Consider the following 18,287-nt stretch of genomic DNA (forward strand, 5'->3'; position numbering starts at 1 on the left):
AGAGACAAGGGCAAGCTGGAGGGCTGCAAAAGGTCAGTGGAGGGCAACAGAGATGGTCAAGGTTGGAGCACTTGTCCTCTTAGGAGAGGCTGAGGGAGCTGGTCTTGTTCACCCTGGAGAAGGGAGGGCTTTGCAGGGAGGACTTGCATTGCCTGTGGTGAGGCCTCCAAGAAGACACTGTGGTGCAAGGCAGGAGCACAGGAGGCAATGAGCTGAAACACGAGAGGCTCAGGCTCAATATAGGGAGGAACTTTTGCAATGCGAGGACAGTCAGACTGGGGAAGCCATTTCCCAGAGAGCTTGTGCGGCCTCCATCCTTAGAAGTTTCAAAGACCCATCTGGATAAAACCATGAGAAAGCTGGTGTGAACCTACTTCCAGCAGGATGTTTCCTACAGATGTCTAGGAAGGTCCCTTCCAGCCTGAATGAGGCGCTCATTCCTCCCCCTGAGAAATAACCATCTGGTCAAGGAAGAATGAATGGAAGGAATAACATTAAAGAAATAAAGTTTCCTGTCATCAAGAAGAAGAAGAAATTATCTGAGAGCATGTTACTGCTACTGGATTTAGTGGAAGTAGAAATAAGGCAAATTACATTGTAGGTTGCCCCCAGCTGGCAGGTAAGCCCCCACCCAGCTGCTTGCTCGCTCCCCCTGAGCGGGGTGGGGGAGAGCATTGGAAGGGCAAAGTCAGAAGAACTCATGGGTCAGACTAAGGAATTAGTCTCAGTTTGCTTTCCTTCTTCGGCCTTTGCTGAGGGGACTGAATAGCCTCCTCTTTATAGAACCAGAGAGTGGTTTGGGTTGGAAGGGACCTTAGAGATCATCTAGTTCCAACCCCACTGCCTCGGGCAGGGAAAGGGGAACCCATCCCTGGGTGAGCTCAAGCCACCAGCCTTTCGGTTAACAGCCAAACGCGCTGACCAGTTGCCCCACAGAGACTCCCGACGTGAGCTATGTAGTGCTTCCCATGGGCAGGCAGGGGCTCAGCCATTCCCTGCCCCCTGCAGACCAACCACCTGCAATACAGTGCTGGGCACCAGATGAACTCCTCCTGGAGCCTTGCACAAGCACTCTGACCTCAAAGAGCACAGAGGTGCCTCGGGGAGGTCCTCCCCTCACCAAGATGAGCTTCCTCAACTGGTGTTTTTGGGGTTACATGAATGGTGACTGGAGAAACCGGGTCATCCCTTGAGGATGGAAAGCCCTGAGAGCTTCTTAGCTTCTCAGTTAGTTGTTACGATATCGTAAGTCGGCAAATATAAGAACCCTCTAAAACTCCAACTGTAGTTTTAGAAAGCAGGTGTTCTTTACTGCGACGCCAGACACGCAGGGGATCGTTCGACCTAGTGTGCGCGCTGAGTTCCTCTACTACAGGGGTTATATGCAATCAAAACATACATATTCACTGAATTTCTAGGAAATAATTACCATATTCGTACTACTGTTGGAACTGATTAATATACGCAAATGTCCTTAATGCATGCGCATTCATGTTCACTGGTGGTCTTCCAGGGTCCTCTGGTGGTCGTCGACAGTCTTCCTCACTGTGTCTGCTGGTTGAACGCAGTCTCTGGGCATGCTCAGTTCGTTTTTGGCTTGGTTACACAACCCTTACTGATAGTAAACAAGCTTATTCTAGTACCTTTCCCTTATTTATTCTACTCAAGGATATAGTGTCTCCAGACTCCCTCCTATCTAATCAGATATAGCAAGTTCTAAGACTATCTTGTTCATAAAATATTCCAAGTATTTCAAAACCTAGCTATGTTGCTCCAGTTAGAGGAGGCCGTATGTCCTTCTGAAGCCAGTATCAGGCATCACACTCCCCACACTTGGATGGGCCTCAGGAAGCCTTTCGCTGCTCTAGAGGCTGGTTCATTTTCCAGTATCTGCAGTTCAGGAACTTGGCACCAGAGGGCTCATTAACATCCAAAATGCCACTACAAGCCAAGCCGCCCTCCATAATTCCCCCTAATTCTTCAAGTCTTGTGCGGCTGATCTGAGAGATTCCGGGAGTGTAGCCAAAATGAGAAGATTTCACTCATAAATTACAATAAACCAGGATTTCTTCTTTCCCATTTTTCTTTAGTTTTCAGCTTACACAACAAGTGATATCAGCCACCCCCGATTCCTATTGATCCAGAGTGTCTCCTGACAAACCCCAAACGCCGAGAAAATGTATGATCCTTTCTGTATGACACTGTGTGGGCAAACTCTGCCCCCTCCCCCCCCGCCCCCATACCCTCTGCCATGTCTGTCATCAGCCACCTGGGACTGGCATCATGCTTTCTCAAATCTAAGCTTTTTCCACTAAAGTCTGCAGCTGAATGATTCAGCTCACCTGCATCGTTCCCACCTGTTCTGGTTGGAAAACCAGCTGTGCATAGTCACAGAAGGATGTTTCTTACCTGCCAAGGGAAAAAAAAAAAAAAAAAGAAAGAAAGGAAAAGAAAGGGATAGTTCAATAAAAAATAAAACACATTCCTCAGCTGCATCTGAAGCCCAAGTTGCCTCCACTGAAGTCCGCTTTCCACAATGGGCAACCTTAGTGGAAAACCTTCAGCGAGATACATAGGGAAGGAGAGGTATGAGCATAATTAAGGATTTGGCTAAAGGGACCATCAGGCAGGCTGCAGAAAGCTGAGACGGGGTCAGTTTAAGCAGGACGTGTGGAAAGATGTGAAAGAGTAGCGAGAGTCAGTGCAGAGGAAAGTCAATATTTCTTCTCCTGAGTGCGGTACACAGGGTGGAAATTTCCCTGCTGGCATCGTGGCATCATGTCACCCACATTAACTGTGGTGATTTACATGTATGGGGCTTTATTGATCAAAGACCCCATCCATGGGCGAGTGACCTGAGACACCACAGCTGTGAGCTGCAACTGCTCACACAGAAGTCTTTCCTAAATTGGTGTTTTGCGATCCATGGATGCTGAATGGAGAGACATGGCTATTTCTGGAAGGGGGGATGGAAAACCCTGCTGGGAAACCTGGCTGCTGCCTGGTGCAGGTCCAGGGAATCACCCTTCATGGATGCACATGATGCTCAGGAAGCTGTCCTGAACCCGACACTAACTCCAAGAGCAAGGAGTACTGTGTCCCCAGGGACCCAGCCTTTCCTTTATGCTGTCCTCAGGAAGTTCTCAATCCAGAACACTGGCTTTCCTCGTTGGTCTCTAACAGTGCTTATTTTTTGTTATAGATAGTATCACCTGTCCATCTGGAAGTTGCATTTAGGCAGACCTACTCCTCCTGTGGGACTCATCATGTAGATCTAAGACATAATATCATAGAATCATAGAATGGTTTGGGTTGGAAGGGACCTTAAAGATGGGCCATGGCCACGGGTAGGGACACCTTCCACTAGACCAGGTTGCTCAAAGGCCCAGCCAACCTGGCCTAGAATGCTTCCGGGGATGAGGCATCCACAAGTTCTCTGGGCAGCCTGTTCCAGTACCTCACCATACTCATAGTGAAGAATTTCTTCCTTCTAACCTAAATCTACCCTCTTTCAGGTTAAAGCCATCACCCCTTGTCCTATCACTACACGCCCTTGTAAAAATGTCCCTCCAGCTTTCCTATAGTCCCTCTTCAGATACTGGACGGCCGCAATAAGGTCTCCCCGCAGCCTTCTCTTCCCCAGGGTGAACAACCCCAACTCTCAGCCTGTCTTCACAGGAAAGGCGCTCCAGCCCTCTGATTATCTTGGTGACCCTCCTCTGGACTTGCTCCAACAGGTCCATGTCCTCCTTTGGTTGGGGGCCCCAGAGCTGGCCACAGGATTCCAGGTGGGGTCTCACAAGAGCGGAGTAGAGGAGGAGAATCTCCTCCCTCAGCCTGCTGGTCACGCTTCTTTTGATGCAGCCCAGGATACAGTTGGCTTTCTGGGCTGCAAGCACCCATTGCTGGGTCATGTTGAGCTTCTCATCCACCAACACCCCCAAGTCCTTCTCCTCAGGGCTGCCCTCAATCCATTCTCCACCCAGCCTGTATTCGTGCTTGGGATTGCCCCAACCCATGTGCAGGACCTTGCACTTGGCCTTGTTGAACTTCATGAGGTTCCCACGGGCCCACCTCTCAGGCCTCTCAAGGTCCCCCTGGATGGCATCCCTTCCCTCCAGCGTGCCGACCTCACCACACAGCTTGGAGTTGCCTGCAGCCTTGCTGAGGGTGCACTCAGTCCCACTCTCCATGGCACTGACAAAGATGTCAAACAGCACTGGTCCCAACACCGACCCCTGGGGAGCGCCACTCGTCACTGGTGCTGTGCTGTCTCTGCAAGCCCTGGCATCTCACGTAGCTCCGTGGGCCTGGATTTAAACATTACATTGAGTAGATACCCTGAATTCTGTAAGGCAATGAGGGGACGAACGTGAGGCAGCTGCCCATAGAGTGAGTGGAGACCTAGTAAATACAGCTGGTGGAGAAAAGAAAGAGAGACTGAGCTCCCCCTGTGGCACACGGCTCCAGCTGCTCACATGAATACCTTTAAAGGCTGCCCTGAACATAGATGAGTATGGGCAGGTTCAGTTGCCCTTATTTTGGGCATCAGCTGTCATTTCAGGTGGCCAATGCAAATTCCCAGCAGCCTCTAGAAGTATTCCCCCAGGTGTCGGCCTGTCTCTATGAACGGCTCCATTAGAGCTTGCAGTTGCCTGAACATACCTTCGACCACCCCCGACACCTTAAACGCCACCAGATGTTCTGTCTGAACAGCCCAGTCCTGCCCTCCATCTTCATTAATTGTCATGGCAGCTGGGACAAGGAGCTCACACGCAGGTGCCCATGTAGTGCCCACCTGAACGCCTGATTCAAGGGGAATCTCACCTCCTGTTGCTTTGCGTTGTGCATGGGAGGGAGCTGAGCCCACTTCGAGCCCCAGGACTGCCAGCCCACACAGGAGATGTGTCTATTTACTCAGCCGCGTCCGTTCCCTCAGCAGGGGTAAGGGAGAGCCCTCCTTGTAGCTGTCTGCTTGTCCTGTCTAGTGATGGGACAAGGAAAGGTGATCCTCATGCCCAAACCATTTCCTCATAGGAGAAGTAACAGTGCTGGGAAGAAGTGTCTCCCTCCAGCTGAGGGAGGGAACCTCAGGGATTCATTCAGCCCGTTTCACAGCAGGTTCCCCTGGAGCCCCAGGGACACCTGGAGGGAGCCGCGAGGGGCAGAGAAAGGGCTGCCTGGGGCTGGGCCTCTGCTGCTGAGCTGGGCTGGGCTCCTGGGACAAAGGCAGCTGCTGGCAATGAGGCAGCGCTGCCGAGAGACAGCTCTGCCCAGGAGCAGCTCCTCTGCCAAGCGCAGCAGGGCTGAGGGCACTGCCTGCAGGCACCGAGGGCAGAGGAGCCGGGCAGGGAGAGGGGAAAGGCAGCCTGGGCTGGGGGGATGCTGGGAGCTGACTGCAGGGAAGGATCTTCACAGCCCTCTGCATGGTAAGTCTCTGGGTGGAGGAGAATGTAGCTGGTGTTCTGGGAGGGATATCCAAAAGCTGCTGCATCCCACAGCACAGGTGACCCTTGAGGAGGACTCTCACAGCTGCCCTTGCACAGGGGAGGAGGACGTGCTGAGGAGCAGGGCTTCCCTGCGGCACTGCCAGAGGGACGGGCACGGCGGCTGCCGTCACCCAGGGGTGGCTGCAGGGTGTGAACCCGGGGGTGCAGCAATGGCTGCCCAGGGCTGTCCTTGCGAGCAGGGTCCCTGCAGCCCAGGGACTGCGTGCCAGGGGTGGCACCGTGTCACCTGCCAGGCTCAGCACTCGGCCTGCCCAGGGAGCTGCCCGCGGCTCTACGAGGGAAGCTGTGGGTGGAAGGAGCAACCCCTGGCCGGGCAGGGCAGGGTCCTCCTTGTGTTTGGAGGGTGCTGCGTGGGGCAGTGTGGCTCACAAATCGAGCTCATGCTGGATCATTTCTGAGGGGACTTTTCATGAGGACATTCAGGGCAGGGGTTTTCTGCTTCAGTCTGTGCTTTTCTGAATTTGTGCTTCCACTTGTCTCTGGCTCTGCTTGGTGGGAATGGGAACACAGTTGTGTGGTTCTGAGAAAGGGCCGAGACCCCTAAAGCCTCACGCTGAGGCTTACTAGGCACTTGAGCAAGTGCCTTCACCCCCACCAGCCTACAGATAACAGCAGCCCCGCCTTTCCAGGTTCATCAGGGATGTGTGAGCAGTTCTTCCACCCCTGCACGCCCAGGGCAGCTGCAGGGCAGAGCTGTGCGCACAGGGGCTGGGCTGGGCCCTGGGAGCACCGGCAGGGAAGAGACGTGGGGCCAGAGAAACAGCTCCCGCCGGGACAGCTCCAGGCAGCAGAGACCTGGGCCGGGAGGGAGGGAAATGCTAAGGGGAACCCTGCTGCAGGGGAGACATGGGCACCCCCCAGCCGCCCCTGCAGCGCAGGCGCCTTCCCTGAGCAGCACCCCCCGGGCCTCCTCTCCCGCCTAGCAAAGCCCTCAGCCAGCCCGTGGGGTCTAGGGTGTCAGGCACCCCCTCGTCCCTCTGCCAGCAGAAGAGATGAAGTGCATCTCTCCTGCCACGTGTCCATTTCCCGCTGACCAAGGCGGAGGGTGACTGCCCTGCACGACCACCGTCTGGGAGGCGGTGTGCCGTGCTGGGGAAGGGAAATCCTTTCCCGGGTGCCCCTCTGCCTCCCTCCTTGCCTCCCTCAGCTGCTCTTGGTGCTGATGTCAGGCTCTCTGGGAACAGTAGTTGCAGCTGCAGAGTCTGGCACTGATCTTGTGGGTCCTCCCACTGAGATGTTTATGGCCATGAGGTGTCCCAGCTTTCCTCAAACCTGTGAAGCCCTGGGCAATGCAGCCTCTGAGGCTGGGAAATGAGCTGACCCTCCCTTAACCAGATGCCATCCCTAGCACAGCTGGCTGTCTCCTTGGGTGTCCTGCCAAACTGCGAGCTGCTTTCCAGGGGGCACAATGAGCCATGCGTGTGCTTGGCTAGAAGTGGGGTGCTGAGACCCTGAGAAAGGGTGAGACATTGAGTGGTCTGCAGTGGATGTCTCTGCTCTCAGCAGGGTCTGGTGGCTTTTCAGGGTAACATGGGAGTGTGATTGCCTCTGATCTCAGACAGGTGCAAGCACAGAGCAGCTGGGGACAAGGCGGAGGGACAGAACAGCTCCCCTCACTCTGCACTAAACCACGGGCAGTCCTCTTGCCTTGCAGGACTCGCTCTGTTTTCCCCGAGTGCAGCAGAAATGCTGAAGGATTCTGACATCCAAACACACTCGCCAGGGGAGGTGGGGGGCAGTTGTAGAAATAACCTCTCAAATCACCTTCTGCCATCCCTTTTCCTTAGCACTGGGAGTTGCAGATGCTGAGAGGCCCTTCTGTGCTGGAAGCAGTTCCATCTGACAAAGGCAAACAGCGGCACTGGCTCCTGCACCCACCGTCCCCATGAACTCTCTGCTGCAGAGCGGGGCTGACTCCTCGGCAGCCAGTGGGAAGAGACCCTGCTCCGCAGGGCGCACTCAGCCAGCCCCAGCCTGGGCTCCAGCCACAGAGCTGAAGGAAGGTCTGCTGGAGAAGGAAAAGGGTGGCGGTGTGTAGCAAGGAGAAATAGCTGTGGTTTTGCTCAGAGAAGCCTGCCTTAACTTCCCACTCCATTTTGGACAGTGCCCCATGCGCAGAGGAGGGAAATGTCCAACAGCAGCTCCGTCACACAGTTCCTCCTCCTGGCGTTCACAGACACGCGGGAGCTGCAGCTCCTGCACTTCTGGCTCTCCCTGGCCATCTACCTGGCTGCCCTCCTGGGCAACGGGCTCATCGTCACCGCCATCGCCTGCGACCACCGCCTCCACACCCCCATGTACTTCTTCCTCCTCAACCTCTCCCTCCTCGACCTGGGCTGCATCTCCACCACTCTCCCCAAATCCATGGCCAATTCCCTCTGGGACACCAGGGACATCTCCTACGCAGGATGTGCTGCACAAGCCTTTCTGTTTCTCTTTTTGATATCAGCAGAGTTTTATCTCCTGACGGTCATGGCCTACGACCGCTACATGGCCATCTGCACACCCCTGCACTACGGGACCCTGCTGGGCAGCAGAGCTTGTGCCCACATGGCAGCAGCTGCCTGGGCCACTGGGTTTCTCAGTGCTCTGCTGCACACGGCCAGTACATTTTCACTGCCCCTCTGCCATGGCAATGCCCTGGAGCAGTTCTTCTGTGAAATCCCCCAGATCCTCAAGCTCTCCTGCTCAGACACCTACCTCAGGGAGGTCGGGCTTCTTGGGGTCAGTGCCTGTGTTGTATTTGGGTGTTTTGTTTTCATTGTGCTGTCCTATGTGCAGATCTTCAGGGCTGTGCTGAGGATCCCCTCTGAGCAGGGACGGCACAAAGCCTTTTCCACGTGCCTCCCTCACCTGGCCGTGGTCTCCCTGTTTCTCAGCACTGCCATGTTTGCCTACCTAAAGCCTCCTTCCATCTCCTCCCCACCCCTGGACCTGGTGGTGGCAGTGCTGTACTCGGTGGTGCCTCCAGCCGTGAACCCCCTCATCTACGGCATGAGGAACCAGGAGCTCAAGGATGCAGTGTGCAAACTGATGACTGGAAGTTTTTCTGAAGCAATTAGCTGTCCATGTCCTTATGCATAGCACTTATAATGTATGTCATTACAGTCTCAGCCTGTCTTATGGAGGATTGGTGGTTGTGGTGGGTGGTTTTTTTTCTTGCTTTTACTTGTGATAATGTTGTGTGCAAAGAAATGTTATTATTCGTACCATTTCTAATTGGGAAACTAATTTTCTAGTGTTACTCAGAGTCTTGAAATGAGAGACATATTCTCTGTGCATTTAAAAAAATAAAATGACCCTGCAGTGACTTTTTTGTTTGGAAGACATGTTATAACATCTTGAAGAGAGGGAGGTGATTAGAGAAAGCCAACCTGGCTTCACAAAGGTCAAATTGTGCCTGGTGAATCTAGTGGCCCTCTGCCATGGAGTAACTGCATCAGTGGACAAGGGAAGAGCTACACATGCCATCGATCTAGACTTCTGTAAGCCCTCTGATATGGTCCCCCACAACATTCTTGCTCCTAAATTGGAGAGAGATCAATTTGACAAATGAACGTACAGGGACCGGGACTATTTAAGGTCTTCATCAATGACATAGTCAGGGGGATTGAGTGCACCCTCAGCAAGTTGGCAGATGACACCAAGCTGAGTGGGACAGTTGGTCCACTTGAGGGGAGGGATGCCATCCAGAGGGACCTTGGCAGGCTTGAGAGGTGGGCCTGTGGGAACCTCATGAAGGTCAACAAGGCCAAGTGCAAGGTCCTGCACCTGGGTCAGGGAAATGCCCACCGTCAGGAAAGGCTAGGAGATGAACGGATTGAAAGCAGCCCTGTAGAGAAATACTTGGGAATATTGGTGGGCAAATCTTGAACATGGGCTGGCAATGTGTGCTTGCAGCCCAGAAAGCCACGCATAACCTGGGCTGCCTAAAAAAACCATATCCAGCGGGTCGAGGAGGTAACTCTCCCCTCTGCTCTGCTCTCCTGAGACCCCACCTGCAGTACTGCGTCCAGCTCTGGGGCCCCCAGTACAAGAAAGACATGGACCTGTAAAAGCGGGTCAAGGGAGGGCCACAAAAATGGTGTGAGGGATGGAACACCTCTCCTCTGAGGAAAAGCTGAGGGAGTTGGGGTTGTTCAGCCTGGAGAAGAGAAGGGTCGAGGGAGACTGTATTGCCACCTTTCAGTACTTAAAGGGGGGCTATAGGAAAGAGAGGGAGAGGCTATTTAACAAAGCCTGTAGTGAAAGGACGCGGGGTACTGGGCTGTGTGCCACCAGCTTCTCTGCAAGACTCATGGACTGGAAGGTCTGTTGTTCCAGTCTCTTGGAACAGGCACTGAGGTGCTGGCTGGTTTCATGGCGAGGCCTCTCTCAAACACCTTGTAAAAGCCAGGGCTTTCAGGAAGATTGCGTACGTGAACTTTAGAAGGGCCTTAACATGGCCTCCGTGATACCCAGACTGGTGATAATCTGGACTAAAGAAGTAGCCGCTGAGGTGGGCGGGAGGTTGGCTGGATGATCAGGCTCAGATGCCATGGGTGGCACAGAGTCCTCCTTGCAGCCAGTCACTATCGGCATCTCTCCGTGACCAGCACCAAGTTCACCCTGCCTTGAGCAGGAGCGTTGGACGAAACAACATTCAGGTCTCTTCTAACCTGAGCTATTCTACGATTCAATGAAGCCTCTCCTTGGAGAGCTCTTGACGACAGAATAGGCCGAGGAAGGAGAAAAGACAGAGAAGCAGAAGTAGGGAGATAAAATATGCCACTATGCATTGAGTAGTTCTTCTGAGCAATGTTTCTCCGTTTGAACTCTTGGTAAGAAACGTACTGTGATAAGTGGGTGCATAAAACCGTTCATGTACTGAGAGACAGCGCAATTAGCTTGCTAGTGTATAGCCTTGGTGCTGTTAAGAAAACAAGTATCAAAAAGGTCATGAAAATTCCTAAAAGTCCTAGCAATGCTGGAGAGGAGGACTTTTTCAGCTATTCCATTGAGTTCTTTTCTGCAGAGGTTTCAAGAATTTCCTTCAATCTACATTCGCAGTTGGATTTGCTTCTCCACACAGAGGCTGCAAGTGCCCTGGGGTAGCTGAAGAAGCCGTGTGTGCCAAGGGATATGCTAGTCCTTCTGGAGCACGAGCTGCTCTGCAGGCAGAGTACCTCGGGGTGGTGGGGAGCATCACCTGCCTCCAGCACTGCCGGGGCGGCTGAGCCGGGACCTCTCCAGCACAGCAGCAAGTTGTGCATGGCTGCTGGCTGTGAGGCCGTGTCTGCCTGGCCAGCAGTGGGGAGAGAGATACTTGGAGGTCTTCAGAGCCGTTACAATACAGCCCCCAACAAGATGTTAGTGTTAGGGATAGGGTTAGGATTTGGGGTTAGGGTTAGGGTTAGTATGAGTGTTAGTATTAGTTTTAAGTTTAGTTTTAGCGTTAGGGTTTAGGGTCAGGGTTAATTTTAGGGGTTAGGGTTAGTTAATATTAGGTTAGTTTAAGGGTTAGGGTGAGGCTTAGGGTTAGGGTTAGGGTTAGGGCTATGGTTTAGGGTCATTGTTAATTTTAGGATTGGTGTTAGGGATAGGGTTAGGGTTAGGGTTAGGGTTAGGGTTTAGGGTCATTGTTAGTTTTAGGATTGGTGTTAGGGATAGGGTTTGTTTCGGGGTTAGCATTAGGTTTAGGGTTAGTATTTGAGTTTGTGTTCGGGATTACCAATCAGGGTTAGTGTTAGGGATAACATTAGTTGTTAGGGTTAGGGTTAGGGATAACGTTAGCTGTTACTCTTAGGGTTAGTTCTAGGTTTAGGGTTAGTGTTATGTGTAGGTGTTAGGGTTTGTGTTACAGTTAGCGTTACTGTTAGGGATCAGTTAGTGTTAGGTTTAGAGATAGGATTACCCTTTATGGTTAGCATGGGGCTTGGTTGAGGTTTAGGTTTAGTGGTTAGCATTAGGGTTATGTTTAGGGTTAGTTTTAGTGTTAGGTTATAGTTAGGTAAGTTAGGTTACAGGCAGTGCCCAACAACTCACAAGAAACTATGGATTGGCTCCTGCCTGGAGCTTGTTTCTTCCCCACCAGAAGCTATTTATGGTTGTCTACATGGGAAGGGATGAAATTGCAGCAAATAAACTGATTGCGCTGACAACCCTGAGAGTCATCTTCCATGAGAAGAAGTTCTGATGGGGGATTAAACTGCTTAGTTATCTGCGGCCTGATTTGCACGCTGGGCATGTCCTTGTAGTACGACCTGTCCAAGGCCTTGGTCTTTTCTCGTGACAAAAGGAGAGCAGAGAAGGACAGTAACTGACCTTCATTGCCCTCAAGTCCAAATATACCAGAATTGAGGTTGATTTGGCCATACCACCTGTAGGAAAATCATCTGACAACTACTGGCCTCTTTTCTGCTCTTTATCATTCTGCCTGTGGTTACGTAAAAGAGGCAGAAACAAAGCAGAAACATGTTCAGCAAGTGGGAAAAGGTTACTATTTGATCACACAATCAAGTCTATCCAGATCCATACACCAATAGCTTGATGGTAATCCTTGTTTTAGTTTCAGCTCTCTTAAATTCTCTAAACACATTTAACATAATATAAACATATGTATTTTGCATAACAAACACCATAACAGAAAATATCTCTCTCTCAGGTGGGTTTCTGCTCATTTCCTACCCATAACTCTCTAACTTTGGCCAGTACACGACTGCTGAAAGGTGCTCTGGGAGGCACATCTCCTGCATTAGCTTGTCCTGTTACTGTTGAGAATGGCTTTGGTCTTGCGGCTGTCAAGCAAGAGGGAAAAACGATCAGCCTTGTGTAATCAAAGTGATGGGGAGTTGTGCGTTATATTCCCCCCTGAAAATTTACCTCCTCTTGGTCCGGATGAAGGCAGATGGTAAGGCTTGGCTCTCTCTACAGCCAGCTGCCTCTGACCTCGAGGAAGGATCTTGCCATGTTTTGCTGACAGAGAATTTCTGGCAGCTGCCCCCTGTCCCCAGCGAGGATCACAATCGTTCTGATGAACGAGAAGCGTAAAGCAAGAAGGTAAATAATTACAAGCAGTTCATTGCACGGAACTGTCGGTGCTGTTTCCAATTAGTGAATACGTTTCCTCTACAGGTGCAGTAAAATACACCCACGGCACAGAGCGGCAGCCAGTTCTGCCCATCAGCGCACACCAGCTCCACCCGGTATTTTGAGCCAAGTGGAAGGAAGACTAGAATAATAGCAGAAGCTACAACTTTAAGTTAAAACCATGCCGGCACTCTGCAGAACCTGAGCCTGACCCACCTGTCAGCACCCACAAGTTTCACGTGGCTGACAAAACAGCAGCCTTTCCCTTGTTTTTCCCGAAACGCCAATGCCCCAGGTGACTGAATCTCCAGGGCAATGGCAGGTTACGTTGGACAAAAGGAAGTGAGGATTAAAATGAGGAAGAGAAAGCCCCCTACACACCCCTTCCCCCTGGATGGAAGCTTTCAAATGCAGGCCCTAAACCTTCCAAAACCACCCCATAACTTTGCTTCCCTGGAAAACTCTGGTTCCACAAACCACCCAATGGATCACAGAACCACAACAGAAGTTCCCATAAATCAAAATTTGACCTGCCTATTTTGAGATACAGAAGTTAGGTAAGATTTTTGGTCCTAAAAGTGGTAAAATGAAAGTTGTGGAATTGCAGAGCTCACGCTATAACTTGAGCAAATAATATAAAGAACAACCCATAGTGTACATTTTGCCTGTGGATTGGCACCCAGAGTTGCGTGCAAGGTACAAGAGATGACATACAACACACTCTTCATTCCACAGTGACCCAAACAACTTCCAATAATCCGAAGCCTACACAATGTATGTCGCTGAATAACTGAATGCTAAGCGTGGCTGACAGGAAAGGTACTTATTTCATCCTCAGACACAAACAAACTCTTTGAAGTGGAGTCAACAACAGCCTGGAACATTGAATTTCCAACTGCACGGGGGAGCTTTGGAGTAGTGACATATTTTGTTCAACTTTTAGGTTCAGCCGTAACGTAAGGTGCAGAGGCTTATTCCAAGTAGTTCAAAGAAGGGTGTGATAAAGAAAGCAGGATTCTTATTGAGTGCTGTTAAACCAGTTAGTAACCCCTGAGAGAAGCTGGCACACTTGGCAGGACTTTTACGCTTACCATGAGATGAACGTTCCTCGCCTGGCTCAGCTGTAGTGCTGGCATACAGTTGGCACGCTGCAGATGCCGGACTAGAAAAACTTCATGATTCTGTAAAAATTTCTCCAAACCCTTCTATGAGAAATAACACATTTTAAAACATACATGATGATCCTGCCTCGTCTCTTGGCAAAGAGGGGATTCAGGTTTCTTTCTTGCCCACGCTTCCTTGTTCAGAGTCTGTGAAAGGCAGCTTCAGGAAGTCTCCCACTAGTCCCATCTCCCGACAGATGTCATACATGTCTCTTCATAGCTCTTCCACGTTTATCTTAGTGGTGTGTTGCTGCAGCAGACCCCAAGCCTCCGCCATGCACCTAGAATTAATTTTTTCACATGTAAAGGAATATTAGTGGTATCCCCAAAACGATGCCCCACAATTATTGATATTCCAAGTTTAAAGGAAATTTAGGGGATCTGAATTTCTAGTATTTGTTCTCCACCTTTCACAGTATTTGAATGCCAAAACGGTGGCATATATTTCTTTACCTATTGGACAACAGCACAGTGAGGAAAAGCCGCGCTTCACGACTGCTTGCGAATGGCGGCTTCATCATCTGCAGGTAGGTGAGGGCTCGCCCATGCTCTCCTTGGCACATGAGGGACTGAAGAATTCTCACGTCTTGCCACGACACAGGTTTGATTGCAGCTGGGTCAAAGAGCAGGGCCAGGGAATTCTGCAGACGTTAGAGATCAGGTTGATTAAGATATATAGACACACACGCACACAACAAATCTATTCAAAAGTTTCTTCCGTAAGGGTGAATGTCTGTGGAATAAACTCAGAGGATGACTAATGAAGGACTTGATACGGGACAGGGAAATAGAAATCCTGAAGTATCTGCAGGAAAAACAATGCAGTGAGCCGTCCAGAACAAAGGGAGTCTTTTGAAAGGAGTGATTCTCACTTCTCTAGGATCACCAAATCTCCGTATGCAAACATCACCTTTCATAAAGACAAGTTATTCTCCCAGGCAAACAGGTCATACAAACATTGTGACAGGCAAAGAACAGCCTCCAGCATCAGAAGGAACAGGAAATAGATTGAAAAGTCACTTTTGCAGTCTTCCACCTCAAATCATGCTGCCAGGATGGCAGTTTGAATAGTTCAAGTACCTAAACCCCTGCTTTTGAGAAAGTGCTTGACTGCTCTGCTGAAAACAACCCAAACAGACGGATTTGGCAATTCACATGGCAAGTGCTATTAACCTTGACTTCTTCATTGTCTTAATCCATTTCCTGTCAACGCAATTAAAACCCAACTGCAAATCATCACGTATTGCTGAAGGTGCTGCTGAAGCATATTTATCACCTGTTATTCCGATGCTTTATCACCTGTTATTAGCTAAGCACTAGTGTTTTTTGCAGCATTTGATAGATCATAGCTCTGAATTCCAATTTGTGCCCAACTCAACTGTCACATACTTACATCATTGTCCTTGTGGTCTAGAAACCAAAAATCTTGAATAAGCTTAACAAGGCCCGAAGGGATGGCAAAGGCAGCTGCGAAGGAGTCGACTGAAGTTTCTGTTTTATTTGGAGAGGAATGCGCGATGTCTAGCAGCAAGTAAATTGTCTGATATCAGGTATCTAGTTAAGGCTAATAAATTTGCAAGACCAACAATTTATCATATCACAATCACATGACATAATAGTATTAATAATCTTGATATAATATTAATAAATAATAAAATGAAATAAGGATATAATCGTGGAAGGACTCAGAAAATACTCATGTCTTAGTCTTGCCATTTTATGCTGTTGTAACCTGAAGATAGTCACGTCCTGACAACAAAATTGCAGTCTGAATAAATAGCCAGAAAGACAGACTCTTTGATTTCTCTCAGGCATTCAGAAAGGTTGCCTTTCCCTATTTAAACAGTTCCATTTGAAACTCAGGCTCCCTCTTTAGTCACTGGAGCCACCAGCTGGACATTCAAAACATGCGAACTGATTATTAAAGCAAACAAATTCTACAGTTGGCTTTTTCCCTCCTTTCCAGGGAATATAAAACAGTTGAAATTACGGTGTCCTTACAGCACAGCTTAGCTCTGAATGATTAAAACTGGGTTTAAACCAGCACGTGGGTCACTCATCGGCAGTGTCACTTTCTCTTTCTGACAGCTGTTTTTAGGGATGTATTCTCATCAGAGAGCTGCGGGGTGCAAGAGTTTTTAAAGCCCTTGCTCTCTAGGCTCCCCTCTCGGGTCAGGCAACAAACAACAGAAGCAACACAGTGTATTTCGGCAGCTTAAAAATTCAGTTTCTGCCCAATGACTTTTCTCTTCTCTCTCTTTTAGTGCATCGCTCGAGGAAGCAGCCGTTTGCTACAGGTGTGGGTGCTGCAAAAATGAAAAACTGGGTCTAAATTTTGAGAAGATCTCAGGGAGCTTTCTACCTTTAACACTGCTTAGTAAACGTGTTTCTCATATCAGAAAAGGCTTTGCAACAAAATGTTTTATAAATTCCTAAAAAAAATCCACAGTACAAAGCAATAAAACAATGCTTCCATCTATGACGTCATTCTAAAGGAGGTGTTTTCACTTGCATTGTGGTTGAAGCATAAATTAGAAAATGCATCGAACACGTAGGTGACAGACATTTCAGAACACCGATGCGCGTATACTGAAGGTGTCATAGAAATACCTCCAAGGGATACGATTGCATGTTTGTGGCTTTCTTCAACGCCTTCTAGCAAATAGAGCTCCAGCAGTGCCTGGAATGAAAAGGGAAAAGGCTTTTACAAACTCCTCTCTCTGAGAAATGATTGGCTTTGGGGGAGGGCTGGGCTGGGGCTGGGGTTTGTGGTGGTGGTGGCTGTTTTCAGGGAACACAACACTCACCCGTAAACTAGGAGGTGGGTATTTCCCAGTTCCGCCTTCATCCCCCCGCCACAGCTCCTCAACTTGCTCTCCGAACTGGGAAACCATCCCATCGACCATCAGGCAGTCAGAATCCCATTTGCCTCTGGAACAAAACGTAGCGAGGATTTGCACAGAGGAAAACACTAATTCCAGCCTCTCAGTGTCACGGATTTCCTCCAGCCAAAACAAAACCAGCAAAAGCTCCCACGAGTCCAAGAAAGGAACAAACACACACAGGCATGATCGTGACTTGAAATCGACTGGAAAGACATTTCTGAGTCCGATAAAGGGTGTTCATTAGATCATAGTGAATTGTTAAAGGAGTCCCAAATAGACATCCTAAAAGCTCCCTTATTAAGGGAAAAGTTGCAATGACCTTTTAGATTTTGGGTTTTCTGTTTTGTTGCATTACTTGTAATACAAAGGAAGTGTAAACAAAGCTTTTTAAGTGCCAGAAACAGCCACTCTCCTCCTGACTAACAGAGGAAACGTAACAGTACCAGAATGGCAGGACTATTCTCTAACCCAAATCTAACGCCCCCAATGGCAGGGTGCCAACACACAGCGGTGAGACCACGGCATGGAAATGTCAGGCTTTGGTCTCAGCACCTCGCTTTTGTTACTGAAAAAAAGTCGTGTTCAGAAAGGTGAGCACGCTGGTAAATTCATTATCCTCTTACGCAGCACGTTTGCGCCTCTGCACGTGCCATCACAGTGACGGAGGGCTGGCCTGTGAAACACTGCATTCCTCAGAAGCCCATCGCAGGCTCCTGCGGGCTGCGACGCCAGCCTTTCATTTCCCGAGGAGGACGAGCAGAAGCAGCACGCTGGAGGTGGTGCTTCTAAGGAGCCCGTGAGCCTGTACGAGAGTTACCTGAGAAGGACGCGCAGGAAGAGGAACTGGAAAGCCAACACCTGACATAGAGCAGCTTCCACCTGGACTCCTCCTGCAGCACCTTGTTCACGGTGCCACAGCCTGAGCTTCTTTAGGACTTGCTTTAGTTTACAGTGCAGGTGCCAAAGGAAAATCTATTCTCATCCAATGCAAGGCACATCACCTGTACGCCAGGGAGCCAGTCCAGGAAAGGGAGTTCCCATGAGGAAGGGACTTTTATCCAGTAGCCAGGAGAGCGCTGGCTGTGCCAGCGTCATGGACCTCTGCCCATCTCCTTCAATGACAGCGAGCCGCTTGTGAGCAGGAGATTTGGGCCAATACCCTTATCGCCATCTACTACTCGTCAAGGAGAGAGATTAGTTTTGTTTTTTAAAACATGCTTTCGTCTGTGCCCAAACCAATTGCTCTGCAAATGCCGTGCTTTGCTGACCTGGCCGTGACTGATCCTGTCCTCATCACATGCCCTTTTCCAGTAGTCACAAATCACGCAGACCGGCCAATGATTTACGTGCACTTCAAAGAACTGATGATACCGACAAAGGGCACTACGCAGAGGGATATATCAATGTTTTAACACAGGAAAGTAACCTCTGTGTTCAGCAGGACACGCGCATCACTGAAGTCAAGAGTGCTGCCGGCAAATGCATGAAGCGTAGCAAATGCAGCTGTTGATGGAAAAGCCACTCGCTGCCACTTCTGAATCTGCAGCGGAACTGTTCCAGAGCTTTCCTCTAATTCTTACCTTGATAAACGCTGTGCACAAGTGCTCTTTGCCCCAACGCACCCCCACCAGTCTGGTGGAGAATCCAGTAGACAGGACGAT

The 18,287-nt window shown here is 49.9% G+C and overlaps 2 protein-coding genes and 1 long non-coding RNA gene across 3 annotated transcripts in view; 1 reads left to right on the forward strand and 2 right to left on the reverse strand.

Annotated features, from left to right (window-relative positions):
* Positions 1 to 18,287, reverse strand: part of LOC135311161 (olfactory receptor 14J1-like) — a 109,560-nt gene that overhangs the window by 17,647 nt on the left and 73,626 nt on the right. The window lies entirely within an intron of this gene.
* LOC135311165 (olfactory receptor 14J1-like) lies at positions 7,251 to 8,791 on the forward strand. The gene has a single exon (XM_064440304.1). The coding sequence runs from the start codon at positions 7,638 to 7,640 to the stop codon at positions 8,592 to 8,594; it is 957 nt and encodes a 318-aa protein (XP_064296374.1). The 5' UTR covers positions 7,251 to 7,637; the 3' UTR covers positions 8,595 to 8,791.
* LOC135311166 (uncharacterized) lies at positions 12,181 to 13,760 on the reverse strand. Its single transcript, XR_010370982.1, has 3 exons — positions 13,670 to 13,760; positions 12,372 to 12,519; positions 12,181 to 12,286 (listed from the first exon to the last, which is right to left on the reverse strand). It is a non-coding gene; the product is annotated as an uncharacterized LOC135311166 (long non-coding RNA).

The sequence above is a fragment of the Phalacrocorax carbo genome, unplaced genomic scaffold (assembly GCF_963921805.1).
Source record: "Phalacrocorax carbo unplaced genomic scaffold, bPhaCar2.1 SCAFFOLD_54, whole genome shotgun sequence".
NCBI classification, from domain to species: domain Eukaryota; kingdom Metazoa; phylum Chordata; class Aves; order Suliformes; family Phalacrocoracidae; genus Phalacrocorax; species Phalacrocorax carbo.